The following is a 12777-nucleotide window of genomic DNA, read 5'->3' on the forward strand; positions in this document are numbered from 1 at the left end:
AATTATAATTTAAATCTGACACAATTTTTAACTGTTTGTAATAAATCAACATCTCAGGAAAATGTTATAGGGTTACAAATCAAAATATGACTTTCTGTTACAGAACAGGGCATTGATTTCATACACGTCCACCAGGACTTAAAGCATGTTTATGTTTATCAGGCATTTTGAGAGACACAAGAAGTGGGAAAGAAATTATATGTCAATATTCTTAAATACCAGGTATTATTATGAAATTGTTGCCAATTATTACTCCCATTATTAGTTATTTTTTCATATGTTGCCCCAAGAACACATTAATATGCAATTAGGCTAGATGAATTTAATTGAATGGGATTACCCATTTATTTCCATTTTACCCATATATTGCATGGTATATATTTAATTCCGTTATATCTTTCATAGTTGAGAATCATCTTTAAACAAGTTTGATAAAAATAATAAACCTAAAAATTGATTGGTGAATAAAAACCAAACCTCATTGTTTTTGTATATACATGCCATTTGATGTATTTTTATTATTTTAACAACCTACACACTGTAAAAAATCTTTTTGGTTTAACTTAAAAAAGCAAGTTACCTTGTTGCCTAAACATTTTGAGTTTGTTGTTATTAAAAATTTGAGTGAATACAATGAAGAATGGTTTAATAAACAGAAACTCAAAATAGTATGTTATCCTCACACATTAGTTATCGAAGTTGATTTGACAAAAGATAAAAAGTTGTGATAAAAAATCTAGGGCTGTAACGATTAATCGTGATTAATCGAAATCCAAAATAAAAGTTTGTGTTTACATAATATATGTGTGTATTGTGTATAATTATTTTGTATATAGCCTATAAATACACACACATGCATATATTTGAGAAATATTTGCATTTATATACTGCATATATATTTGTATATGATTTATATTATATATAAATATAAAATGTTTATATATAAATAACACATTTTTATTAAATATATACATGCATGTGTGTGTATTTATATATACAAAATAATTACACAATACACACACATATATTATAGGGCTGTAACGATTAATCGCGATTAATCGAAATCCAAAATAAAAGTTTGTGTTTACATAATATATGTGTGTGTATTGTGTATAATTATTTTGTATATATAAATACACACACATGCATGTATATATTTGAGAAATATTTGCATTTATATACTGCATATATATTTTTATATGATTTATATTATATATAAATATAACTATTTTATATATAAATAACACATTTTTATTAAATATATACATGCATGTGTGTGTATTTATATATACAAAATAATTAGCCTACACAATACACACACATATATTATGTAAACACAAACTTTTATTTTGGGTTACAGCCCTAAAAAACATGAAAATATTTTTTTACAGTGTAGAGGACATATTTTTTCATTTGTTTATATGCTCAAAACAATATAATGGCATGACAAAAAATAATAGGCTACATTTAAAAAAAAAAACTTTTTTTTCAGGAAGACATAAAAGTTTTAGTCCATAAACTTAAATAATAAGATAGGCCTACAAATCATAAGTTAATTTAACAACATTTACGTTATTGTTGAAATGGTAAAGATCAAGTATTATCAAAGTGTTGTAGCCTACTAGTCTCTCAGCATCATCATTTGAGTGTGTGTGTGTGTGTGTGTGTGTGTGTGTGTGTGTGTGTGTGAATTTGGGACAGCCTCCTCACAGCTTCTCTCTCTCTCTCTCTCTCTCTGGCTTTCAGTCCACAAGTTCTTCTACTTTGCGCACGGGAAGGTAAGGGGTCAATTTTTTACTACAGTAGCTACAACTCACTTCACAACAACATTGCTCGAGTTACTGTTATTATAGTTCTCGTTTGAAACCTGTAATTAGTATCAGTAGCCTGCGGTGTTTTTAGTTGCAGTTCGACCCGCGTTTTCAAGCTGAAGCACGTGGCTTTACGGACAGCATTGTATTGTTCTAGCCTATATGTTGAACGGGAGAATTCAATTTCAATTAAATGTATTACATTTGGCGCCAATTTATTCACGACACTACATTGGAAATATTCTTAGACAAACTTTTGGCGGTGTTTTGTTTGTTAATGTGTCTTATAGTATTATATTACTGTCTGTGTTAATTGCTGCTTGGCACATGTGTCGCGCATGATGTATTTGGCATGCGCATCATTCACAAATTAAAAATATTGTAGGCTAGCCTGTTCTTTGGGGTTATGTCAATATGTTTAGTGTAAGGTGAAATGAAAATTGGTTTGTGACCCGAAATGTACATAGAGCAAAGTGAAATGATGCAAATGATGTTTAGATTGTATCTTTGACAGTTTTTTGGCGCCATACGGAAAACAAAGTACCGGTAGTAGTACAGGTTGACGTCAGCTCGCTGTAGCATCGTCGAATACCACGTGCCAATTTTTTTGGTTTATTCCGTTTTAATACTAGCCTAGTTATTGATATGTGTAAAGAACAACTGAAGAAACTATAGCGTTGTGCTCGTTTCACTTTTATATGACATAGTCAAACAAATGTCACGCATGCTATTAGTTTTTCTTAAAATCTTTATTCAGATTTGTGCTATACATTATTGTCTTTCAAACTACAAAAGCACCATACGAGTAGTAAACACAACCCACGTGCTATCTCATTCTCTAATTCTGTGTATTCAAACTGCTGCAATGAAGTGGCATATGCAAACAAATGATGTGAGTTGACTTTTAAAGATAAGAGTCAAAATCTTTTAAAGATTTGAGTAAAATCAAAATAAGAGTTTTAATGTTTGGTCCATGTCTAACCCTAACTTTGTGGTCATCTATAAGCTAGTTAAGTCTTAAAAATGCTTCTTGGAACTGAAGTTTTGTTGTTCTTTGTGAAATGTAATTTAGCCAATAAAAGATAACTCCTTTCGATTTTGCCACATTTACACACCAGTAGAAAAGGGTTAATTGTTGATGTTTGAGTCCCGATGGGGTACTTTTATGATTAAAAGAATAGAAACTTTGACTCAGTTTTAATGAAAGTCTTGCTTTCTGTGGTGTTGTTTAGTTGAGTTTCCTTCAAGTGTCATGTTGCTGATGGATTTGCTCGTGGTTTGGACAGTAGATGTTCGTGCACTTCTCATGCACTCAAACGTATCTTTAGATGAGATTCATCAGCTCTCAGTTCTATAGCCGGGAAATGTTCTTAATGTAACTCATGTGGCGTGCGTGCATGCATGGCATGCAACTCTTGCCACGCATTGTGCAAAAAAAAAAAAGAGATCAAAATCTAGGTTGGTTTTCTGTGGTATTGCAGCTGCATTAAAAAGGTCAGCACAACGTATTTCCCTGTAAATATTGTCTGTTTTACCAGCAAGAAAACATCTCAACCAAATCAAAATTGACCCTGTTTAATTTATTAATGCACATTCTGGTTTTATTGTAAATGATTCTATGTTATTCCATATGGATTTTGTTTTGTCTTTCTAAACTTGCATCATAATGCATGCATTAACCCTTACATGGCTTTCCTTTTCTTCTGACATCACAAAAAGCACTTCCAAACCTTCACCTCCAAACACCTGTTTTCACAATCCAATAAGTCAGTCCTGTACTTTTTATTCTCATTGAATATCCTGTCTAACTCAGAAATGCATCATATTAAAGGATTAGTTCACTTTTAAAAAAACTTTTGCTGATAATTTACTCACCCCGATGTCATCCAAGATGTCCATGTCTTTCTTTCTTCAGTCGAAAAGAAATTAAGGTTTTTGATGAAAACATTTCTCCATATAATGGACTTCACTGGCGACCAAACGGTTCAAGGTCCAGATGACAGTTTCAGTGCTGCTTCAACGGGCTTTAAACGACACCAGACGATGAATACGGGTCTTATCTAGCGAAACGCTCGGTCATTTAAAAAATAAATAAAAAAGTTAAAGTTTTATAAGCACAAATGCTCGCCTTGCTCTGTTCTGTGATGCTCGTTCGTGACGTCACGTAATACACAATTACGTTGAAAAGGTCACGCTTCACCGAGTCAGTGTTTACAAATGTGCGGAAGGAGGACCATATACACATATTCAAATGTCTTTGTGCCAGTTTATCGTTTAAAATGCCCACTGCGTGTGCGTATCCTGGGTGTTGTAATATTAAAAAGCCTAAAAGAAAATTTTCGTCAGGATAGAAATATTTTACTTTTCATAGAAGCGTGACCTTTTTAACGTAATTGTGTATTACGTGACGTCACGAACGCGCATCACAGAACAGAGCAAGGCGAGCATTTGTGCTTATAAAACTTAAACTTTTTTATATATTTTTTAAATAAGACCCTTATTCATCGTCTGGTATCGTTTAAAGCCTTTTGAAGCGGCACTGACACTGTCATTTGGACCTTGAACCGTTTGGATCCCAGTGAAGTACATTATATGGATAAATGTTTTCATCAAAAACCTTAATTTCTTTTCGACTGAAGAAAGAAAGACATGGACATCTTGGATGACATGGGGGTGAGTAAATTATCAGCAAAAGTTTTTTTAAAAGTGAACTAATCCTTTAAGGCAGTTAAATGGGTTGTGAATGTTGTTTAAAGCAAATTGGATTTCAAGAGATTGAAGTGGTTTTATAGAGTTATGTTTTTGCAGGAAACATGGCACAAATAAGCCAACATATTGCAGTGTTTATTTCAAACGCACTTCTGGCTTTTTAACGTGCTATAAAGTCAAACTCATGCCTTTCTTGCTTTCATAATAAATTCCTGGCGGATGAGAATAGAAGGCAAATTAAATGGCCTCTTGCTTGCTTCAGCCAATAGTGAGTTTCTGAGTCTTGAATGTAATCCAGAAGAGAAAGCAGGCCTGCCGTCCAGCTGCCTTGTGGCGATTTGAAATGAGTCAGGGAAAATAAATGTAATCGTGGTCTGCAGTTTTTCTGTGACCGTCTTAAACCCATGAGTTTCTCAGTGAGAGAAATTGGCCATTGTTTGGCACAGCCAGGTTTTATAAAGAGGCTTTGATTGAGATTATGCATTTTTATGGTGCTCATAGTAACAATTGTGAAATTTTGCCAGTCCTTGGTTGAGGAACTGGGAACGGTTTCTTTTTCTAAACTTAGGCTATTCCATTAAAGTGAAGAAACCGATTTCATGGCGTTTAAGCGTCGTACAGACTGTAAATTTAAATTAGATTTTCGTGCAGCATAAATTGGAATCCGATCAGATTTAGCAAGTGTATACCAAAAAAAAAAATCACATGAAATGCAAATTTTTTTTTTTTACAAATCCGTATCGAGTAGGGCTGTAAACGATTAATCGAATCCAAAATAAAAGTTTGTTTACATAATATAAATGTATGTGTGTATTGTGTATAATTATTTTGTATATATAAGTACACACACATGCTAGTATATATTTGAGACATATTTGCATTTATATACTGCATATATATTTTTATATGATTTATATTATATATAAATAGAACTATTTTATATATAAATAACACATTTTTCTTAAATATATACATGCGTGTGTGTATTTATATATACAAAATAATTATACACAATACACACACATATTATGTAAACAAACTTTTATTTTGGATTTGATTAATCGCGATTAATCGTTTACAGCCCTAGTATCAAGCCACATTCACATCACATGTGGTTTGAAATCCTATTCAAATCACATTTCTGTAAATCAGTTTCAGTCTGACCCCTCTGATCGGAGTTCACGTGGTTTATGTGACTTTCTCACGCCGCCACGTTAACGTTAGATGTTATAGGAAACATGCTGAAAGTCGCTGCAGAAACAACTCCACTCGTGTTGTCGTTAGACGGCTAGAATTGGTTCGCAGTGCCTCTTGACTTGAACACAAATCTGTTCTGAGCTTGTTCTTGGATGCACTGCTGATGTTCTCCGGTTTCAAGCCTCAACTCCCCAACAGACTATTTCAGGACCCTGCAGCTTTGTTATGAAATATTGCGCCTCTTAGGGAACTTTTAGAAGCAGAGTACCAGGAAGCAGAGTCAGGGGACCGTCCGGGAAACCTGACAAAGGTCTTTTTCAGGACGGGAGGTGAACCAAATCGGGGATTGAGTGATTGTAGGCTGCTGGAATTAATTAGTGGAGTGCGCTGTGACTGCACCTTGGCTCATGTGGAAATGGGAGGTTTGGATGACCTCTTTCAGATTTGGCCCGTGAGCTGATCTGGGAGTGATTGTAGATTGTAAATCAGAGACGTTATTGAGAAAGACTTGGATATTTTCGCTAGCATATAGGATATTTCAACAAGGTTATACAGGCTTTTCATAAATAAAGATGGATGTCTTTCAGACTGAGTATACATATGAAAATGATTACATAAAATCGAAAATGACATTTAAAAATGCATATACTCCTTCAATGTATTTCAGGGTCAGTACATTTTTTTTTAAGTAAAATATTACTTCTATTAATCAAGGATGCATTAAATTGACCAAAAGGGTCAGTATGGTGATTTATTTCAAATGTATAAACTTTGTAATGGTTTCCACAAACACAGCAGCACAACTGTTTTTCAACATTGATTATAATGTTTCTTGAGCAGCAAATCATCATATTAGAATGATTTCTGGAAGATCATGTGACACTGAAGACTGGAGTAATGATGCTGAAAATTCAGCTTTGATGACAGGAATACATTACAGCTTAAAATATATTAACTTAGAAAACAGTTATTTTAAATTGTAAACATAACAATATTACTGTTTTAGTGTTTTTACTGTATTTGTTTTATTTATTACATCAAATAAATGCAGCTTTGGTGAACATAAGGTTTAAAAAAATCTTCTGGGAAACCCAAAACTTCTAAATGGTAGTGTGCACCACATATGTTCAATCATTTTTAATATATGCAAGCTTGCAAAAAACTTAATGGCATTTGTGTTTAATGCACTTAATCAATAACCAGGTTTATTGATGTAGTTCTGAGACTAGTGTTATCACATCATGTCTTTCCTGTAGCTCGAACATTAGAGCATCGGCGCTTGCAACGCCAAGGTCATGGGTTCGATTCCCAGGGAAAGCAAGAACTGATAGGAATGTAGATGTGTACTTTGAAATGCAATGTAAGTTGCTTTGGATAAAAGCGTCTGCCAAATGCATAAATGTCTTGTGGCATGTTAGTACATACAGTGGTAATCTGTCCATTCCTGGAGCTCTCTCACGCCTGCCTACCTTAGGGCAGATAAGTCCGGTCAAGGTGGAAATGCTTCATTTAGTTTCAGCCATTATTAACTAACCATGGCATGTAACGCTTCAACTTAATGAATCAACTCCCTTTTAACTTTGCAGTAAAATATTGAGTTTCTACAGTCATACAGAGGACATCTTGACCTGGTCATGTTTACTATGGTTGTCTTATGAAAGAATAAAGCGGATGTATTAATAAGAGATGATTGTTTCTGTTTTAGACTATAGTGACAGTACTTAGGACATGTGATCACAGGAGTTAGGTCAATCAGACTAAAATCAGATTCCCTCAACGTGACTGAGATTTCCAGTGGTTGTAACCCAATTTGGCCAAATCAGATTAATTGTCAAGTGGCTGATTTAAAGGTCTTGTACAGCAGGCCCGTTCAGACATGATGATGTATTGAAAATGCACATGGAATTGTGTTGAAATCACAGACAAATATGTTACAGAAGAATCAGCTTTAATAGTTGTATTCAAAATGTCTGAAGTGTTGTTTTTTAAAACCTGTTTGCCATGGTCTGATTATTTAAATTACTTCAGATTTTCTAAAATTAAGTGAAATAATTTTCTTCATTTCCAGAAGAGAATAGAAAGGGGAAAAAAAGCATGTTTTAGTTTCTTTGGGAAATACTGAACCTTATCTTAGTGAATATTGCAAGAGCGGTGGAGCATGGAAACCTTCATTATTTGTCATGGTTTTCAAGAAGTAGTACAACATAATATGAAATGCTACTTTGAAATTTATTTCAAATTAATTTTCTCCATGAGGAATTTTTTTTAACATACAAAAGATACAATAAAACACATAAAAATGATTGATAACATTATGGCAAATCAAGTTTTGACAGCCAACACATCTCTTAACTAAGAGGATTGTTGTATATCCTGACAGTTGTTTGAATGTGTGTACACAGAGAGTTGTGCTTTATTGGACTGCTGAAAGTATACTTTTTGGAAAAAGATAACGCATCAGGAGGATCAGTGTGTTTTCAAGCTCATTGTTGTCAGCACCATAAACAGCATATCTCACAGTCTGCCATTATCAACTTAGTTTTATCCAAAACATCAGTTTTGAAAACAGTTAAATCAGTTAAATTAAAACAGTTTATCCAAAACATCTTACAGTGCTGAAGCTCCTCATTTAAGAGCAACATAATCCATTTCCAAGCCTTAAATGTAAAAAGCACTATGCAAATTCACTACACTGAAAAATTGAGTTCACAGGTAATAATAATATCAATGGAAAACCCAGTATTAGAAAGACAGAGGATGAAGTCCATTAAGTTTCTCATTCACTTTGTATGTTTATTCTCAAAAGACTGCAGAATTAATCAATATATTTTGTAATTTCTTGAGTGCAGAGGATTTTGTGATTCGTTCCTTAAGAGCTGGAGATTTTGTCTGAAATCCAGACAAGCTGTCGCTTGAGCTCAGGAAATTAATTTTTTGTTATTTTATAAACTCTATACCCAAGGCTTAATAAAGCACAATATGTGATCTATTCAAAAACATTGGTTTAGAGATGTAGGCTAATTGCAAGCACATGTAAAATGACACTGAAATGAAAATATTAACATTTGTTTTGATATTTTAATGTTTATATTGGTGCTGCCAAAATATCCATTGAGAGAATCATATTTTTGAACGAAATGCAATAATGATGGATGTTTACACAGTAAATGCCAAAACCCACAGACTTGAAACACAAAAAACATTTGGACATTGAGTCGCACTTAAAAATGTCAGAATATCATTACATTAGCTAAGAGAATTTCAAAACATAGATTTTAAAGAAAGACAGCAAACACATGCTCCTCAAGCTGAATGTTTCACTAAGATTATTGGGTTTGAAATGATAGATCTTCTGTGATGATGTGGTTCAGCTTCGTTGATGGTTGTTTCCATGTGATTGTGATTTCAGATTTGATTCCAGATTGTGAAACTGCCCAGTGACAGATCCGTCAGACAGACACCATGACAGCCGTGAACGCCCCACGAGACCGGTAAATGTGTGAGCGTATCCTCCTCACAGGACGACAAATGCTCAATATTGACACTGCACGTGGATAAAATGACATGTCTTCCAGGTACAATGCTGTATGGATCATATTCTTCATCCTGGGGCTGGGAACTCTCCTACCATGGAATTTCTTCATGACTGCTACCATGGTAAAAATCGTCTCATTGAGTTTTAATGATAAGCATCGAGACTGATGTTTATAACTATCTTTATTGGCACATTAGTAGATGAATCCATGATTATGTGAAAGATATTGGATTTGGTGTACACATTTGGCAATATAAAATTAACCAACAGTGAATATAGCTTTTAATACATCTTGTATTTGGAGATTTTAAGATGCATTTTTACATTTTCAACATTCTTTAGTAGGGATGGGAACCGAGAACCGATTCTTCTTCAGAACCGGTGCCCAGTGAATCAATTCCTTGGAACCGTTAGCATGCCTGCGTATCGATTCCGCGTATCGGTTCCGCTCGTTGCAAATGTGTCATGACGTCACACACGCGCTGCGTTGTTTTGATTCAGAACGCGGCAAACATGGCAGAGGCAGAAGTTCGAAGCAGAAGTATAATGAGGCCTTTAACGGGACGCCACGTTGCTTTCCGACCAGCCATCGCGTGCTGTCTCACACACATTCACTCGCACACATACGCACTCACTCACTCTCATGCGCGCGTGCACACACACACTCGCGCGCGCACACACACACACACTTGCGCACACACACTTACTTGCGCATACACACTCACTTGCGCACACACTCTCTCGCGCTCACTCACTCACACAAACGCACACATGTTCACTAACACACACGCGCGCGCACATACACACTCACTCACTAGCGCTCACGCACACAGTCTCGCTCACTCACTAGCGCACATACACGCACTCTCTCGCGCTCACTCACTCACACACAAACGCACACATGCTCACTCACACACACACTCACTTTGAGAAGTAGCTCATCTATACTTTTAGATTTGTTCTGAGGTTGCTAAACATAATTTGTTTATATGTGCTCTGTGCTGTGTCTTCTGATCAGATATTAAAGCAAGTTAATACAAACAAACAAATTTGTACTTATTCCCTCACCCAATGAGAATCGATAAGAGAATCGATAAGGAATCGGATCGATAAGCAGTATCGATAATGGAATCGGAATCGTTAAATCCTTATCAATTCCCATCTCTATTCTTTAGTGTGTAATGTTGCTGTTTGAGCATAAAAATAAAGGTCTGAAAAGTCCCTCAGTGGAAGTTCTTCTCTATATCACTGTTTCTGAACTCCCTGAAACGCCTCCATTGTAGTCTTCAGATTCTTCCGGAAACGTCACAATATTCCTCATTTAAATAATTCATATGCATAATAAAGGGGCGGGGCCTGGTTGAGTTAGTTAGTAGTGTGTTGAAACTTGCAGTTATAGTAAGGTGTGGGACATTTACCAAACACACTCAAACCGCTTGACCAATCACAACACACTGGTTCAGCTGACCAATCAGAGCACAGTGTGCCTTTCAGAAGGAGGGGCTTCATAGAGACAGGAACTGAACAGAGCGTTACTGACAGACTGGGAAGAGAGGAGCTGCAACAATGTACAATATGTGAAGAATAATGTGTTTTTTTTGAACATTCAAGCATGAAAACCTCTTCTAGTAGAGCCTTAAAACAAAATCAAGACTTGAAAAGGGCATACCGATAATAGGTCCTCAAGTTTCCTACAGGAGCTTTAAATGCTTTAGTAGAAATGTTTTCATTACTCTATTTTGTTATATTAGCATAAACAATGATTAAATGTCAATCTTGTGTTTATTTAGTGAAAAATAGTAGAATAAGTAGAAAAAACATCTTAAGATTGATTGATTGTATTTTAGGTCTTGCATTAAGCATTACCAACAATTGTTTGGTTCAAATTATGATTCATATTGGTTTATATGACTTATTTGAAGATTGATTTACAAATGACTTGTTTAATGTAACGTAACTTTCACATAGAGGACTCAACATCTGATTTCTCCTTGTTCTGCAGTATTTCACCCAACGTCTGAAGGACCCACAAATCAATGGAGAACACAATCAGACAACCAATGTGACGGAGGGTCGTAACGTCCTAGAGTCAAAGTTCAACAATGTGATGACGCTGTGTGCCATGGTACCGCTGCTCATTTTCACTTGCCTCAACTCCTTCATCCATCAGAGGTGAGACAAACTCTGAAACTACACGTAAGAGATGTCTCTTGTTACATGATGTCACGATGACTCGCTTGCTTTAGTCCTCATTTGAATAAAAGCGTCTGCTAAATGTAGATGTAAGAGGGATTTACAAACGTACATAGATTAGAGCTGCCACCAATTTAACTTAAAAGATAAAATATGTATAATGGGTTTAACGAACACACAACTAAATTGACCTAACCGGACATTGAAACTGTGATTTTTAAGGATATGTGATGAACTTCTTTATAAATTACAATTTATAGATGAGTTGGACCAAATAATGAAGGAATAACTTCCCTCTTGACTTAACACACTCCCATGTTCCACTTGGTTTATAGTTTTGTTGACTTAACTGTTATTCTACACTGTGGAAAATTAGTTGTAATAAAGAGTGATGAGGTTCCCAGGAATCTTCCTAATAACCACTCATGAAACCGCATCCCAAGAGAGTTGACCTTGTGTTATTTTCTGCTGCTCATTTCTCCCAGAATTCCTCAGAAGTTGAGGATCTCAGGCAGTCTGTCTGTCATTCTGGTGGTGTTTCTCATCACAGCGGTGCTGGTGAAGGTGGAGATGGCCCCCCTGCCATTCTTTGTGGTCACTATGATCAAAATCATCTGCATCAACTGTGAGTACCACCTCATCATCTGCAGTTTGTCTATTCCAGGCCTCTTTGACCTCAGTGCAGTGGTCTCCTCTGGGTCAGGTCACAAGGTTTGCTTTCATAATGAGCAAAACTTGGCTTGAGTTCACACACATGATCCTTTGATGCTGATATTAATACTCAATATGTTTTGAAAATCAAGCTGGGGAAGATCCTACTTGAAAGAGGAGATTTGAAAGGAGTGAACTCTCAGAAATGTTTCATGATGTTCTTCTGTGTTGTCATGACCTTTATGACTTTCCATGTGCGTTATCTCAAGTCTTAGCCAGCGTTTTTCTTCTCCTCCAACTCTTTGCAGCATTCGGGGCAATTCTGCAAGGGAGTCTGTTTGGTTTGGCTGGAATGCTCCCAGCGTCCTACACTACGCCCATCATGAGCGGCCAAGGGCTTGCCGGAGCGTTTGCCGCCTTCTCCATGATCTGTGCGATCGCCTGTACGTATTCCTCCTCCGTATCACTCTCTTTATATTCTTCTTTTGCAAAGCGGAGGAACCAGAATTTGGACCAAACCAGAATAAAGCTATTAAAATACAGTGGTCAACATTTGCACTGGATCAAAACCTTCCATCAAAGTTATACATTAATTTTGAACTGCCCGTTCTTGTCTTATGCCTGGTTCAGATTACACGATTTTAGCCCGATTTTGACATGATTCGTTTGAAGTAGGGTGTC

The 12777-nt window shown here is 35.7% G+C and overlaps 1 protein-coding gene across 7 annotated transcripts in view; it reads left to right on the plus strand.

The window, feature by feature from the left end:
* Positions 1-12777, plus strand: part of slc29a1a (solute carrier family 29 member 1a) — a 34643-nt gene that overhangs the window by 14140 nt on the left and 7726 nt on the right. For 2 of the 7 annotated variants that reach the window (XM_079635960.1, XM_079635962.1), the window contains 6 exons: positions 1747-1778; positions 9127-9208; positions 9293-9374; positions 11255-11424; positions 11931-12070; positions 12405-12539. In XM_079635960.1, the coding sequence (XP_079492086.1) occupies positions 9180-9208; positions 9293-9374; positions 11255-11424; positions 11931-12070; positions 12405-12539 (556 nt within the window). In that variant the 5' untranslated portion in view covers positions 1747-1778; positions 9127-9179. Of the gene's footprint in view, positions 1-1608; positions 1779-6266; positions 6308-9126; positions 9209-9292; positions 9375-11254; positions 11425-11930; positions 12071-12404; positions 12540-12777 lie in introns of those variants that run through there. The other 5 variants (XM_079635963.1, XM_079635964.1, XM_079635961.1 and 2 more) reach the window with 4 other exon arrangements.

Source organism: Phoxinus phoxinus (assembly GCF_949152265.1).
Source record: "Phoxinus phoxinus genome assembly, chromosome: 14".
NCBI classification, from domain to species: Eukaryota; Metazoa; Chordata; class Actinopteri; order Cypriniformes; family Leuciscidae; genus Phoxinus; species Phoxinus phoxinus.